Source organism: Stegastes partitus, unplaced genomic scaffold (genome assembly GCF_000690725.1).
Source record: "Stegastes partitus isolate 25-593 unplaced genomic scaffold, Stegastes_partitus-1.0.2 Scaffold479, whole genome shotgun sequence".
Classification (NCBI taxonomy): Eukaryota; Metazoa; Chordata; class Actinopteri; family Pomacentridae; genus Stegastes; species Stegastes partitus.
The window spans coordinates 133,807-149,771 of record NW_007578210.1 but is presented as its reverse complement, the minus strand read 5'-3'; the positions used below and the strand labels follow the sequence as shown (position 1 = coordinate 149,771).

General features: G+C 41.1%; 1 protein-coding gene across 1 annotated transcript in view; it reads right to left on the bottom strand.

Moving 5' to 3' along the window:
- Window positions 1-3,197: 3,197 nt before the first annotated feature.
- The window catches only part of LOC103361001 (neural-cadherin-like), a gene marked incomplete at its 5' end in the record, with an annotated part of 146,214 nt that continues 133,446 nt past the window's right edge, over window positions 3,198-15,965 (bottom strand). Inside the window, 2 exons of the mRNA XM_008286969.1 lie at window positions 3,198-3,797; window positions 5,183-5,337. Of these exons, the coding sequence (XP_008285191.1) occupies window positions 3,198-3,797; window positions 5,183-5,337 (755 nt within the window). The remainder of the gene's footprint in view (window positions 3,798-5,182; window positions 5,338-15,965) is intronic.

Genomic DNA, 15,965 nt, shown 5'->3' with positions numbered 1-15,965 from the left:
GAGCTGCATTGTTGCCTCAGCTATTCAGAAAATAACATGTTTCTGCAAAGCTGCAATCTGGGAATCGACTCCTCTGTCGACTTTTTTGAAAGTCCACGCAATCCTTTGGTTTTTCCAGCATGACAGCAAGCCATCAGCTCCTATTAGGATTAGTGGCCTGACATGTTTTCACACTCTCCTACCCTTTAACTGCCGACAGGCGCAGCTCTGCCAGCGTGAAGACGAATAGAAAAAAAAAAAAAAGCATGATGAGAGCGCCGCTGCTACTTCCAGCAGAATGCTGCGCCTGAAATGCCAGGAGAAGCCAGACTATTTTTTGGAGAGTTGTCGACTTTTGTATTTATGCCATTTGCTGTGCAGCAAACTGTTTCAACTGGGGAAAAAAAAACCACTGCTTTCAGCATCTCGTCCCTCTACAGCTCCCTGCAGCTCTATGGTGCACTGGTGAGACATTTCACCACAGAGCCAAGCACTCTCTGCCTCCCCCCCACCTCATTTGCTCTCCGAATCAACCCTCCACTCTGTAATCATCTCTCATATCATAGGTGAGAAGAACAGCTCCTTTTTTTAGACCCTGCACAATCTTCCCCTTTGCAGCTTCATTGTTGTTCTTTGCCCTTTCGTTCCTTTTAGACAAATCACTCTCCCTAGAACAACAAGGTTTGTTTGTTTTGGTTTTCTGTACATTGAGAGGAGGGAAACAGATTCATCGACCTGATGTCACAAGAAAGTCAAACAAGAGAAGCTGGTGGGAATTGCCACTGTGCTGACACTTCAGTTTGGATAATAACTGCACAATTATTAGTTTCCTGCATGTTTTATTAGTCTGTTTCCCCACATCCCCCACTGTACTGTTTCAGCCAAGACTATGTGCTAATTTTGTAAGGAACAAAAGATGAATGTGAAGGGTATTTTGCAAAGGTTTCACAGACCAAAGCTCATATATGTATACATATTGGTCCCCTTCATGCTGCCAAAGCAGCTCTGACATGCCAAAGCATGGACATGAGTCCTTTGAGGGGTGTCCTGTGTCCATATCAGTCTTCCAAAAATGACATTCTAAACTGCATTCTCAATTATTTTTTGAAAGAAACTTTGGTGTATTATCCCACCAATAAAAAAAACTGTGACATAGTAGGACAGACTTAGAGTTTAAAAGAGCTACAAAGTTCAAGTGTTTAAGATGGTAGGATGGAGACAGTCAGCAACAGGACGCTAACCCCAGTAGTCCGAGGTTTGTAAACCATATGTGTCTTGAGTTAGGTGGGTTACATTTAGGCACCGAAACAACATGAGTAAAACACAGTTTGGGTTAAAATGCAACCCTTTTACAAGCTTCTTCTCCATTTTCTGGGGTACCAGGGAGATGAGTCCTGCTCCATCTAAAACACGATTAGTTTGACTGAAAAGGAGCAACAGTAAAGTACTTGAGTACATTGCAAAGAGAGGTTGTTTAAAATATATCAGTGATACATCAAAAACACATGTAATCTGGAAGAACGTGTTTCTCTGAAAACATAATCGATGATGCAGTTTAGTTGCATAGGAGCTAAGTTTAAGAAGACAAGACTGCCTCTGTCTACCACCTGATCCTTTGGGTAATGTGGGTTGTGGGGTGGAGACTCCATGGACTGGATTTGTTCTGTTGCATTCTGCGAATGCTTGATCAGACTGGGATCTGGGGAGTTTGGTTGCTGTGTCCATGCCTTGGGCTCTTTGTCGTTTTACATGAACCAGTCTTGAGCTGCCGAGGAGTTGTGTTGCCATGGAGGGTGTGCTTGGTCTGCAAACAATGTTTAGGTGGGTGCTACGTGTTAAAGTAACATCTACATAAATGCCAAGATCCAAGATTTCCCAACAGAACATTGTGTTGCAGCAACATGATCAATGTCATTCATGTCACTTGTCAGTAGTTTTCTGTCAGTAGTTTTACTGCTGTGGCTGATCAGTGTATATGCATAATCCAACAAATATCCATCATCCTTCTCCTCCCCCCCGTTTATATTTATTAAGTAGTCACCTTGGAAAGCAGCTTGACATAGTTTGTATTCTACCGAGCAATCGTCTGTTAAAATAGTCTCTTGCAGCTGCCACATTTGGTGTGCCTGAGGAAGGCGTACGCAGAACAGAGCAACAGAGCAAGTATTTCCTCCCTCCCGCAGTCAACACGTCCACTCACATTTCTTTGTTACAAAGCTGTCTGAATTTTTGTGCACCCTCCCTCGGGTGAGGAGGAATGAGCAGCGGAGGAGCGCGAATGAGAATAGGAAATCAAATGAAGATGCGGGCACAGTACTAAGTAGAAAGCTTGATGTTTTACAACCCACGGAGCGTTGAAACTTGAAACATCCAACCAATACAGAATTACTCAACCCAAGTAAAGACACATTACCAAAAAAATAAAATAAAATCAAATAAAAAATTTAAATCTCACCCTGGAAACCAGCGATGGTCGAAGCACTTTTTTTCTCATACAAACATTGACAGAAGCTGTGTACAGCCAGGCAGCAAGAACACAATGTGTCCACTATTGTGAAAATCCAACCTCTGTTTCATATGGGCTACTCAGTATGATCCCACTCATCTTCACTGCCCTATCATGTTACAGCGCACTGTGGAACATATTCAAGAATTCTTTATTTACAAAGATTTAATTCAGCAGCAAGGTGCTTAAAGTATGTTTAAGTGGCATTGATGTACTTAGGTATAAAAAAAACCCAAAAACCTGGACAAAACAATTTCATTTGCCTTCAGCTGACACTCATCCACAGCACAGGAAATTTGGGGATTTAGTGTCAGTGACTGGAACAGATTTTTCTGACAGCGAAGCTAAGCTCCATCATGATGAGTAGCCCAGGTAGAGAGTGACGTTCTGAAGCCTTTTAACCTGACTTCTAGGTTTGATACTATCTGCTCCTGCCAAATTCTCATCCAAGGTGGTGGGGGTGCAGAGCGACAGGCTCTTTTCAAAGGGACACTTTCATCTGTCTGTTAGGCCACCGTGTTGATTGACGGGGCTCATCATCCACTAAATACAACACCTTTAGTGTCAGCTGTCAGTGCTGGGTGTGGAGCGAGTCTCTCTGACAGTCAGTCTCTCGCTGTTTTCCACCTCGTTTGCCGATAAGCGTCTGCTAATTGATTGTTTTGGGGGGAGGGGGCCCGTTATCAGGGTCCAATCAGTTTGGTCTGTGTGCTCAGAGGTCGCTGGCCTCAGCTCGCTCATACAGCGCCCGCAGCTTCTCAAAGCGAGGCCCCCACTCCCCAAGCGTCTCCTCTCTCCTCGGTTCCCCTCCCCCATCTCCACCACTCCCTCCATCCAGTCCTGCCGAACTGAAGGAGCTGAGGGAGCCGGCGGGCGAGCCCCCTCCCTCGGTGGAGAACACCTGCAGAGAGTCAAAAGGTCCCGTGTCCGGATGCTGGTCAGCGTCACGGATGATCTCACACAGGTAGCGGGCCAGATCCTGGCTGGAGAAGGAAAGGGAGCGACGTGCCAGTTGGGAGGGGCGCGCCTGGCCCTGGGCTGGAAGCCTGGTGGGGGGGACATCTCTGCGGAGACTGGTGGTGGTGGTTGCGGTGGAGGAAGTGGATGCCGCTGAGGGGGGCAGGGTTGTGGAGCTGGCTGTCCGGCTGAGGGGATCCAGGGGCTGGGCAGAGGGTGGGATTGGGGGCGCCTGGTGGAGGAGGTGATGGTGGGGAGGAGGAGGATGGTGCAGGGCTCTGGAGCGACAGTACTGGACTGACTGGGCCGGGCTCGGCTGGAGGGACTTCTGCAGCTCTGCCATGTCGTAGGCATTCTGGACACACACAAACACACACACACATAGAATTGTGGATATTTTCCCAAAAGCAGATTAAAAGTCCCAGTTAGCACAAAAACAAAAAAAAAAAAAAAAAAGAGAGAGAGAGAGACGAGAGCAAACAGAAGCCAGACTGAAAGACTGCATGTTTGGAGGAGAGAGACGGGGAAGTAAAAAATGAAATGTGACATTGAAAAAGCAGAAAAATGAAAAGAGAGCAGAAAAACAATCAGCTCTCCCTTTTACACTTACTGTGAATGTTCCACCTGTTTAAGTTTCCAATCTATCTCCATTTGCTGTCTCCGAAAAGTCGTAATTTTAAGAATCTGTGTGTGCGTCTGTGTGCAGCCAAGTAGACAAAAATATGAGTGGAGGTGATTCAGAAAGGAGATGAGAGGCTTCTCTCTTTCTATCCATTACACACTGGTGCACTGGGGTTTAGCAGCTGCCTTTACTTTGACAAATACTGTATCAGCCAGTCACTTCAGTACTAATGTTATTCCACCAAAACTGTAACCAGGGCAGCAGAGATGAAAAAAAAAAAAAAAAGATGTAGGAGGAGGAGGAGGAGGAAGAAATGATGCACATGGAAGAGGAGTGGGTCGCTTTGCAAAACTGATTATGTGATGAGTGGAAAGTGCTGTTTTTTTATTCCTCCAGACAGATTTCAGACAAGACTCTTGAGAATTAAAAGCAGCATTTGTTGTGTATAGGGCATCAGGACTGTGTGTGTGTGTCTGGTTTGTGTTTGACGGCAGGTGATACAGTATGAAGGACAAAATCTTGAAGGGCCTGAGGTACAGACAAGGTGCGACAACAGTCTCTATATGCAAGTTGTGTTTTTTTTAAATACTTTGTGTGTGTGTGTGTGTGTGTGTTAGTGTGTGAGAGAGACTGCGTTTGTTTCAGCGATGCAGCAGCCACATGTGTTTGTTTCGATCAAAGCTGTGATATTATGCAAGCTCTTAAGTACTGTTGAGTGCTTGTGGGTTACATTGGCTGGTGGAGAGAGGAGATAAGGATTTTGCGTGGGCCTAATTAAAACACTAGCACACACAGTGCAGGATTTTATTCCAAATTGAATTTACTGAATCCACTATAAAGCTGTGCGCTTGCATTCACTGCGCTGCATTTCTAGAATAAAAGTAATAACAGCCTTTAAAATTAAAATTTTGCAGTTAAAAACAATTCACCTTTATGCAAGCAGGAGTGCAGCATTAGAATAGTTCAATATTATGGCTTTTAACAGTGCTCTAAATGTGCTAGTGGATAAAAGTAAGTGCAGCCCCACAAGAGTTGTCTTTGTAACTTCCTTTGTTGCCTTTACCTCAGAGGAAAAGGGTACGCTATGCATGCAGGCGTGTGTGTCTGGGGGGTTGTACCTGGTCCTCCTCTCCACCTCCCTCCTCGTCGTAGTTGAGGACGTTCTCTCGGATGTCCTCCCAGCCGTCGTGATGTGCAGAGACGTGGTAAACGCCCTCCTTCAGCCCTTTGTATGATCTCCAGCGAGTGTAGAGGAAAATGCCCAGCAGCAGCACTGGGAGTTAAGACAGACAGCGATGAAGGTTCATCAACACTGGCATTAGCATCACAAATTAAATGATTAAAATCTTTCAGGCAATTAAGGTATGCCCCCAGAGAGAGGTCCTCTTTGATAGGGGCAGCCTTGAGCATCATTTGCCATAAATGTGAGCTGAAGTGTGGTGCTTTTTTTTAGGAATCATCTCATAATGATGCTTTAGCCTTCGACTTATTTTATTATTGATATTTGACAAAATATATTTCAAGGATTTCAGGAAATGTAAATAATATAAAGTCATTTACACATCAAAACAGAGTCAAAAACTCTTTCAGGGTTGGTACAACTGGCATGCGTGAGTTTGTGCATCCCCAGGAGACTAGTTTTCGCCTGAGCAGAGGTTTTTAGCAGCTCAATCGGCCACAGCAAATAAAATTTTGCCCATGGCAGAATCAATTGTTGATATGGCAAACATGTGAGCAACAGCGTATTTACAACTTCTGCTGAGGTTGTGCAACATAAACATTTATTTGGAGTTGTGTTTCTAACCACTTGATCAATGTAAGTCCAGCATTCACTCTCATTTATCTCTGTTTAGGCGACTTCATGAGGGAGATGTCGTCTTTTTTTCCTGCTAAATGCTCCAACCTACCTGCCCATGATGATATAAAGTAAAGACTCAGTACCTCCTTTGCTGGACTGTTTAAAAGATTTAAAACTAGCCACATCTAAACACACAGTCTTGATGGAAATGAGACTGAGATCATTATGTTTGGTAGACCGGGCCCTTTGGATGACCCTAACAGCACTTGTGCCCTTTGGCTTCATGCAATTGATTTTTTTTGAGAAAAACCTTGGAATGATCTTCGACAGCTCCTTCAAATTTGATAAACAGATCAGCTCAGAGGTCAAAACCATCTTTTTCAGTTGAGACTTTATGCACAGGTAAAGGCCTGTCTCTCTCTCTCTCTCTCTCTCAGTGTTATTCATGCCCTAATTACCACCCAGTTAGACTACTGTATGTGGGTGGAGAGCACTCGTCTCTTCAGTGTCTGCAGCTGATACAAAATGCAGCTTCCTGTCTTCAAACAGGGCAAAGAAAGCGTGATCAAATAACACCAGCATTGGCCTCCTGCCATTAGCTTCCTGTTCATTTCAGGATTGATGTTAATATTTAAATGGCTTGGCATCATCCTTTTTAGCAGAACTTATGCATCATCATATCCCCATTAGAGCAATGAGGTCGACCATCCAGATGCTCTTGGATGTTTCGAGATCTAAGCACAAAAATATAAGTGACTAAGCTTTTGCGGTGGCTGCTCCTAATTTGTGAAACAGTTCACCTTTTTGTGTAAGAACTGCTCCGACTTTAAGCTGCAACTGAAGACCCACCTCTTCTCTTTGGTATTTGACTGCAGCAGAGCTTGACAACCTGACTTTATCTTTTACTGTGTAGTCATTTTTTGCACTTCTTATTTATTTTTTAATATGTTTTTACTGTTTTCCCTTATTTACATTTGTTTTTTATTTGTTGCTTTTACAGCTTGCTGTTTTAATTCCACAACACTTTGGTTCAGCACCTGTTGTTCTGTGAATGTGCTTTAGAAATACGTTTGACTTTGACTTTACTATCTTTGTTTACTGGCGGTTTATCAGAGCTTTTTCACACAGCGGCTACCTGCTGCTTCGAGAAACAATGCTGATCACGGAGGTGAAAGGGAATCAAACCAGTCGCAGGTCATAAAAGCAAAGCAATAAGCTGGAAGATGTGAAAGCACTGCTGAATTGTGCTAAGCTATTTTTTGAGAACTGACAGGTGGACGGAAAAAGCTGATACACCAGCAAAGTTTTCCTACAGTAACAGGGAAATACATTCATGTGAGCCCTTTCTCCAAATGACGTTCCCATTCAGTAACCTCTACACATCTACCCTTTTTATCTTTATTTTTTGCTTATTTGGCATAACCAAATAGAAGAGAAGTGTAAGGCAAAAATGCATTTGTGAGACTTTATTTGAAAAGTAACATCTTCTAGTTTCTGAAATTTAGATTTTTTTTCTGTCCTTGTCTGTTCTAAGTCATATTTGAATAGCAATAACTAAGACAGTTTAAGCCACACATATGCACCTCACCAAAAACCTTCCATGTCAACAACAGCTGGATGAAATCCCAGCCTGCTAGGCCTGAAATTACAGCAGCTAGAGCCGTTTTTAATCTGCAGTGTCACTGGTGTCCCTGAAACTCATGTTATGTCCCACTTGTGCCAAATGCTTTTATTTATGTCTGTGACACTAGAAAACACACCGAAGCAATTTGATGACCATAAAACTTTTACTGTCATTCAGATATTGCTGAGGTGTACTGCTCTTGCTGCTGATTACACTGCCTGCCTTCAACTGCATTTAAGGAGGGACTTACACCACACCATATGTGCTGAAATAACTTGGCTCAAATGCATAACTAAAGTACTGATGCATACTGCTGTTTAAACAAGGAAATCACTGGCTGGACTGTGAATAATGTCCATGCTGACAGCCAATAACAGCTCACCCTATCACCACTCAAAGCTACATGACAAATCTGATTGACTGTAAATGACCAGGAATGAAAACTAAAACTTTGATTATGCTGGCAGCCAAACAACAAGAAACAGCATACCCAACAACACTTTACAGAGAGTAGGAGAAATATGTTTCATATTCAAAGACATTTTGTTTTATTTGACGAATACATTCACGACTTTTATGAAAAATCCTTCTCCTTGATTCTCTTTGCTGGTGAACCCTCAGGGACTAAAGAAATACCAATGTTTGAGAAATTTGAACAGAATCAGACAAATCATGATCACTTCTTAGGAAAGGAAGTCGTATTGTTTTTTTCATCTGGTTTGTTAACTAGTTGCAGGAAATGTACTTTGGTGCTCATGGTTTTTGTAAAATGAATTGAGTGGTTGGATTGTGGAGAATATATCCGATCTAACCATGTCTAGCATGCCCATATTGACAAAGTGGAAACCTTGTACTGTGTATCAAAGACTGACATACTGACTGTAATTTCAACCATTAATTTGTGGATGAACGCTTCGAACCCTCGAGTTACGCATTTAGATGTTGCGTTCTTGGTCTTTTGAGTATGCAGTGGATCTGACTGCAGAACGTGAGGACACGATGCATACTGATACAGTAGCAATATGTTGATCAAAATGTAGCCTTTCCTTAACATACCTCATCTATTTTACTCTAAATGGACCATCATTTACAAACTGGACACCATTCTGTGTTCAATAAGTCTTGAAAGTAGTGATTGAGACCAATTGGTGGTTGTTGGTAGTTGCTACCTCCTGAATGTGGTTTTGTTAGTTTCAGTAATTTGTGCAAATATACATAACTTAATTCATCTGTGCACTGATGTGTGAGTGTTACATACAAGAGATATTCAGTTGCATTTGTTATAATTTATGTAGTTACAGAATCTATTAAAATAGGGGGGTGGTAAAGTAGGTGAACCAGTGAATTTTATTTGTCTACTTTCATTAACTTGTCAGACCTATCTGATCTGTTTGCAGTGTTGCTCGAGTAAACACAAGTCTATCCAGTCACATTTGAACTTAAAAATAAGTAAAACAGATTCAGTTCTGCAGGGATTTGAAAACATGCCAGCATGCACAAAATCCATGTGAAGCAAGACACCAAACCCAGGGAACTACCACGGCCTCAAGGCTGAACTTTAGGCTTTACATATATGAGACATGCAGCACACAGCCAGCCGTGTCTCAGAAGGGAAGCAGGAAAATCGCAGTTGTAACCACTGCATCATAGGTGTATACATGCAGTAAGGTAATTTAAGTGTCTCTGCTGATATATACAACAAAGACTCAGCAAGTTAAACACAGTGTTGTGTGACCATCTACATCCAAAACTATGGTGTAGGAACGTATAGCTGTAAATAAGCAGATTTAAGAGCATGTTGATGACCTAACCTGGAGGAGGATGTTTTGTATCTAGTCATCCCAACAGACAAACATTTGTTCTCTCTGATGCTGGTGTCCATCCTCCAGGTAACAGACAGACAGTGTTATCTGTCCTTACTCTGGGGGGATAGAATAAATTTTGTATTTCTTGAATCTGAGTCTATGGGGCCAAACATAGCAGATATCGCATGTTGTAGTGATGGTAAAGCCACCTGAAACTATTTAGATTTTGTTGTGTAAGGTATAAAAAAATCTGATTTGACTTGTCCTCTGCTGTTTCCTGATATCTGTGTGTCTCACTGATAGGGGAACCGGACATTGTGCTTTTCTGGTCTTCATGAGATAATGAAAACACGTCAAACTATATTCCCATATGATGAATTTAACATGTAATATCTGTATTTTCAATACATGCCCATATTGTGTGAAGTGTGCAGGCACTGTGAACACTTGGTTTCAGGGGTACTGCATGACTCAATATACACCAAGACTAATGGGCTAACTTGGGACAAAGGTGACAAAGGTTGATTCCCATCTTTTTTTTTTTTTTTTACTGCACAGAAAATGCAACAGAGTGCTTTAAGGTGATGCTAATTGATTTAAAGTGGACTCATTCCAATTATGGAGCCTTGAAAGAGTCCCATGTCTGTTATTTAACCTCCCTGGGAGGTGGTGAAAAGTGGGTAATTTGCGAGCCTGCTGCTTTCCTTGAATGTGGTAGCTGTTTCTTTGCTTTTGAGTGCAAAAGGGTTAAATGAAAAATAAATAAAACGTTGAGCTGATCTTTGCTTCTGAAATCGACAAAAGAAAAATGTAAGCTACTTCTTCCCATTGTGTTTTTACAAGATGCCCTTGACGTGTAATTTCGTGTATGTGATACAGACGAATGAAGTATAGATGTTTTGATAGAAAACCAGACAAAGTGACTTTCACGAGGAGAGCTATGCATCCTCTTAATGTTTTCCAACAGCTGTCACAATTACCAGCAGCCACCCAATCAGCTTCCTGGGGAGATGAAAAATTAACCCAATAAAGAGCTGCCATGACACTGCAGTTGCACGAACGGCCACAAGAGGCTACACAACCGAGTCAATCCCTATGGACCTTCATATTAAAACGCCTAATTTTACATAAGAAAAAATACAAAATATTTACAGCCTGATAGAAAAAATGTTTTGGTATTTGTAGCTAGTTTCCTCAGGGGGAGAGTTTTTTTTTTTCTTTTTCTTCTTTATAACTCACTCATTAAAACCAGATTAGAGGTAAAAGTAATGTGTAACTGAGGATGAGAGCCCGTTGTGTGACCACAGAAAAGTTTGAGGATGACTGACCCACGTCAGCTGCAATCCCACCCCACATCTTTTCTCATTTTGGGATTTTCTACAAGTTACGCGGAGTCCAACACTGACAAAAGTCAAATGTTGAAGTTACCAAACTGACTTTCAAAAGCGTTGTTCAGAAAACCTATGGGTAACATCTCAGAGGGTTCATCAGTCATTACATACAGTCAATACAAAGATCAACCCTTCAGCTGATTATCACCAGTTAATTGGAGAACAAGTAGATCTGCGACACCAGTGTAACACCTGATGGATATTAAGAAAACACATTTTCTATAAGATTACATTTGTTTATGTTCTACATTTTTATGTTTGTGTTTTTATGTTATGTTTTATGCTTACCATGTTTTATTGCATTCTATCCTTACTCCACTTAAGCCATTCAGTCATATATTAGATAGGGCAGGACTCAAGTCCTCACAGAAAATGGAAAGACAACCTTCAACCATGTTGTTAACGGTGAGAAAAAGCGTATTTTAACCCAAAGCATAATATTATAATAAAACCTAACCAATTAGATTTGTTGCCTAAATCCAATCAAACAATGACTGAAAATGAAACGTATCTCTAAAAATAATGGTGCCAGATGGAACACAAAGCCCAAGCTCCAGGATGAAAGTTCTGTTTTAGGTTTTTCCACCACCTCCCATCCAAACTCCTAATAAGGGGTTAGAGCTTTTTGAAACTGGTAACATTTCCTGCTACATCTTGCTGTTACCTTTTGGGAAGAAAACACAGTGTGTCTCCTTTAAAATGTGTCTAAGAATTCAATATAATTGTATAAGAATGTCATTCTTTGGATACAGGGTTGATATTTAGATGTACTTGTAATGCACTGGAGCAACATGTTTGATTAGAATCATGTTGGTTAAAGGTTTTCCCTTCTGTCACATTAAATAATATGGAATTAAACATCATATCAATATCCCACATCACTGGTCTGACTGGCCAGTATCAGGTTTTCAATTAAAGGGAAAAAAAAGTCTCTGTAGTTAAAAGGTGATTATATCTGTGTGACTGACAGGCTTTGTAGACATAAAACATGCTTTAGATTATAACCTCTGCAGGGAGTGATGGCGGTGTTTGACTGTAAATTCCATTACAAGAATAATAACAGCGCCCTGGGCAATGGGAAGGAAAGACAATTAGTGGCCTGACGTCTTACTGGAACAAGGTATGTTCCTATCACTAATTGACAGCTATGAAATGTGAACTTTTAGGCTACAGAAGGGCTTAAGACTAATTTAAAAACCGTATTGGAGAAAAAAGGAGTGGAAGACAAAGAGTGATTTCTTTCAGTTTTACGAACAAGCATTAAGGTGATTCAATTTGAGAAAGCAGACTGCGGGCTGCACACACAAATGCACATTTCAACCAATCTGCATGTATTTCCCACTCCAGTGTTGCAGTGACCTTTTCAAATGTCTAACAAATCCCCTGTGTCTTGTCTCATACCTATCACTTCTTGCCTTAGTTAACACTTCACGAGCCTTTCCATAATATTAACCTGCTTTACATCCACACAAACTCTCACTGTTTCACTCTGCTATTAATTTTTTTGCCTTTAATTCAACTGTGCTCCCCCTCTTCGAATCAAACAACTAAATCAAAAGGATTTTTTTTTTGTTTCTCACAGAATTGAAGAAGAAGCATCTTGTAGAATCTGGAGTGGAATGCTTAGATAATAGTTAATAATTTACAACCAACTGTCATTAAAAGACTGAATTACTTTCTGAGTCATGCACTGTCTTCAAATCTGTTTTTGCCAAGGCTGCACACAGAAGAGTTGTATTTAATCACATTTGAGAACAGCAACATTCACATACCACAACTGATTTCAAATGGCAGCTTTGTAAATACCCCGGCTGTTCAAATCCTGTTAATCTGAGGTAAGACATCACCGTGAAAAATATGTGATCTTAACTCAAACACATCGTTTAAACAACTACGGCTCCTGTCTGTCCTTCTCCACTGACCTCTGCTTTTTTATTTTTAATCCACGTCTTTCTTCCACATCACAACTAAAACCCAGCAGCCAATCCATCATGTAAGCACACCAACAGAAGGCACTCAAACTCCCTGTGAATTGATAACACCCCATTAAACAGCCCACCCTCTGACAACTCTGTAAGAGTAAATTCACTCAGCCAGAAACCAGCTGCACAGTACGAGAGGAAAAATCAATATTCATTTACTGTCAACTTGTCCCCCTCACCACAACTCCCATGTCTGGCAGATTTATAAGACGAAATTGTTTCAAGAGATTCACTGTTTCATTTTTAGAGTGACATTATGGCTTTTAATGGCGAGTGAACAAGAAGGGGAAAAAGGATAAAGAAACAGAAAGACAGACTTTTGTTTTGCCACATGTGACTGACTGCTGCAGTGGGTGGTCTTGAGTCTGGAGAGACAGTGAACTGGCAAAAACAAGGTCACAGGTTCAGTTCCCTACTCACACTGCAATAGTCCTCATTTACTGTGTGGTGCCCTGAGCTTCCCAGAGACAGAAAAAATAAATAAATCGAAACAGTGTTGAGAAGCAGCTGGCCCAGTCGCTTAGAGGTTTCAAAAGCCAATGAGAATATGGGGTTTGAAGATCTAAGGCTGGGTTATACTCAATAGTGAAAACAGGAGAATAAAGAATCTGTCTGTTGTAAGAATGAGATAATAAAAAAACATGGACATGATGAGACTTTAACTCTTATCTTCCAATAAACAATACAACACACAATACCACAAGTCAGAAAACAATAAAATCAAAATAACATCATGCATTTTTGATGTGATCGGCCCATTAAAAGTAGCTTTAAAATGGCCCATATGTATTGATGAGATCAGCCATGATAATGAACACTAACCACAGGCTGTATATAAAAGGTACAAGCAGCCACTGTGACATGACTCCACTCATTGGTGAACTACTTTTTTTTAGTGAGGTAACAAACTGAGGGAGGGAAGTAGGACTGAACAAATTGATGTCTTTTTTGCAACCTGAGCACTAGCCCCTGCTGACTGTTAAAAAGAAAGTCACTTCTGCACTTTTTAAACCCACAGGGCATGTCTAATTTTTTTGTATACAACAAAAGTGCAGGGTCCAAAAGAGATTTGCATTGCACTTAGGTGAAGAAAACAGTTTGTGTGCAACAAAAAAAACACAAAGTAACTCTATAGAGTGGTTGGCTGGATGTAGTGTGCTCGCTAAATTCACTTTTTTCTTAGTGTCTTATCCCAGACGTGCATTCCATTCAATGGAATTCAATGGAATTTCAATCAATGTTGAGCGGTTTGTGCTTGATTTTCCCACATAAAGCACTTTGTAATTCTGCTGTTTTTGGTTTATTTTCATCGCTAATACTCAGATAATTTACTGTATCTCTCCAGATTCTTCAAATTTTGACATTTTCAGAGAGTTGTCTGCATTTAAACACACTAAGTAAGAAACAGAAAGCTTTTTTTTTTTTTTTTTTTTTGTGACTGATGAGTGAATGGTTAGTTTTAAATTAAGCTTGTCTTGAGAAACATGGACATGCAATAGTGTAGGCTCAGCAGACAATAGACTTCACAAGGACTCCATTAAGCATTTCTTTTTCTCACAGTACAAAAAAACCAGGATGTGATGTGAACAGAGGCACACAAAGAAATCTGATCTTGAGCTGCTGTGAGGAGGACTGTACTGCACTGCATGAATCAATATCCTGTGCATTGGGGTTTAGGACTATATGAAGTGAAAAATACAGCCTCTAATACAGACTCAAGCAAAACTGCAAATATAAAAGGTGTGTTACTGTTTGGTTTATGGCAGTGGAATTTATGCCTTTATGTGTTCGCGTTCTCTGCTGCTCCCCTCTGCTGAGTAGCAAGTGTGTGTGTGTGTGTGTGTGTGTGTGAATGAATGAAGAAGTGGCTGGACTGAGCTCCATGGGGAGGTGAGCAAGGAAGCTGGAGGTCAGGGTATACAAGATGAATCTGCTCTGTTCAAAAGCTCTCTCTAGAGGGCAAACAAAGAAATAGAGAATTTGATCGGTATTTCTGACAGTGTGTGTGTGTGTGTGTGTGTGTGTGTGCGCGCGAGAGAAAGTGAAGAGTGAGTGTGAAAAGACAGATAATGTGTTTATTTGTTTACACTGCCTCCAAGGTCCTGTGCTGTCTTTGACCATCACTCCTTTTTTTGTTTAACTTCACTCCCTCTGCTTAACTCTTACTCCTGTCTTCTACTTACCCTCCCTCTGTCAAAGCTGCTTTGACTGTTCCTTTTCCACTCACCCCCATCCACACCTCCTTCAAAATCAGCCTTGAACAACAACCACTACATAACATCCACCCCCGAAGCTTCTCTTGGATCAGCCTTGGGATATCTGCCCCACATGAGATATTACGCATACTCCCTAAAATCTCACCTGAAGTAATTCACTTCTAAATACAATAGCTGCTTGAAATGAACTGACTTGGAGCAAATGCTTCCTACTTCCCAATAATTTTGCATTGTTAAGTATTGAAGGCAAGCATCTCGACAATTAAAAGACCGACGTCAGTTGAACATCTTGTTGAGGCCTTTAAAAACTCCTGCACTGCCCATTTGCGGGAGAGTGGATGCACAGTGAGGTGGCATGCAGCTTTCCGATGAGCAGGGAAACCCATTGCGTCCATTGAGCAGTTCAAATGGCGCTGAATGAGCGTATGTGTAATGCGATTTCCAGTCAGACAATCAATATCCGCGCTGCCTTGCAATGAGATCAGTGTCTATGAGTACATCAACACAGGTCAATACAATCATATGGATTTTACCTCATCAAACTATAACTCTGTTTACTGGAGCACATCTGTCTCTTATGTGCTTGATCTATCACCACTCTTCTTCTCATTCCTTTTTTTTTTTTTTCTGTGCCATCGTTTTTATGCAGTTTTTCGATGCAGCTGATAGTAAATGAGGTTTTCACAGGTTCCTAGCTTTAATGACTACATCTACAGGAAAATGATAGGGCTGAACAACAATAATTGATTACTTCCAGGCATTGAGTTTCTTTCCAGCTCACGTACCATTTGGGAACTCAAACTAACCCCCAATTGCTGTAATAGAACTCTGCCCACACTGAATGCTTTCATGCCAAAAAAACTACAAGTAAATTGGTCCCCAAAGTTATTATTATTACTTTTTTAATGCAATTCATTTAGTTCACAGGGCAGTAAAACCCTGCATGGAAACCTAATATAATAGTTAATCCAAGGCCAGTATTTGTCCAATATACGAGCTTGGTCAGCACCTTTTGGTCGGCTGTTCGTTTTCTCAAGGTTAACTGTGCTTAATGAATCTTTGTATCTTTTTTTCCTCTCTCCATT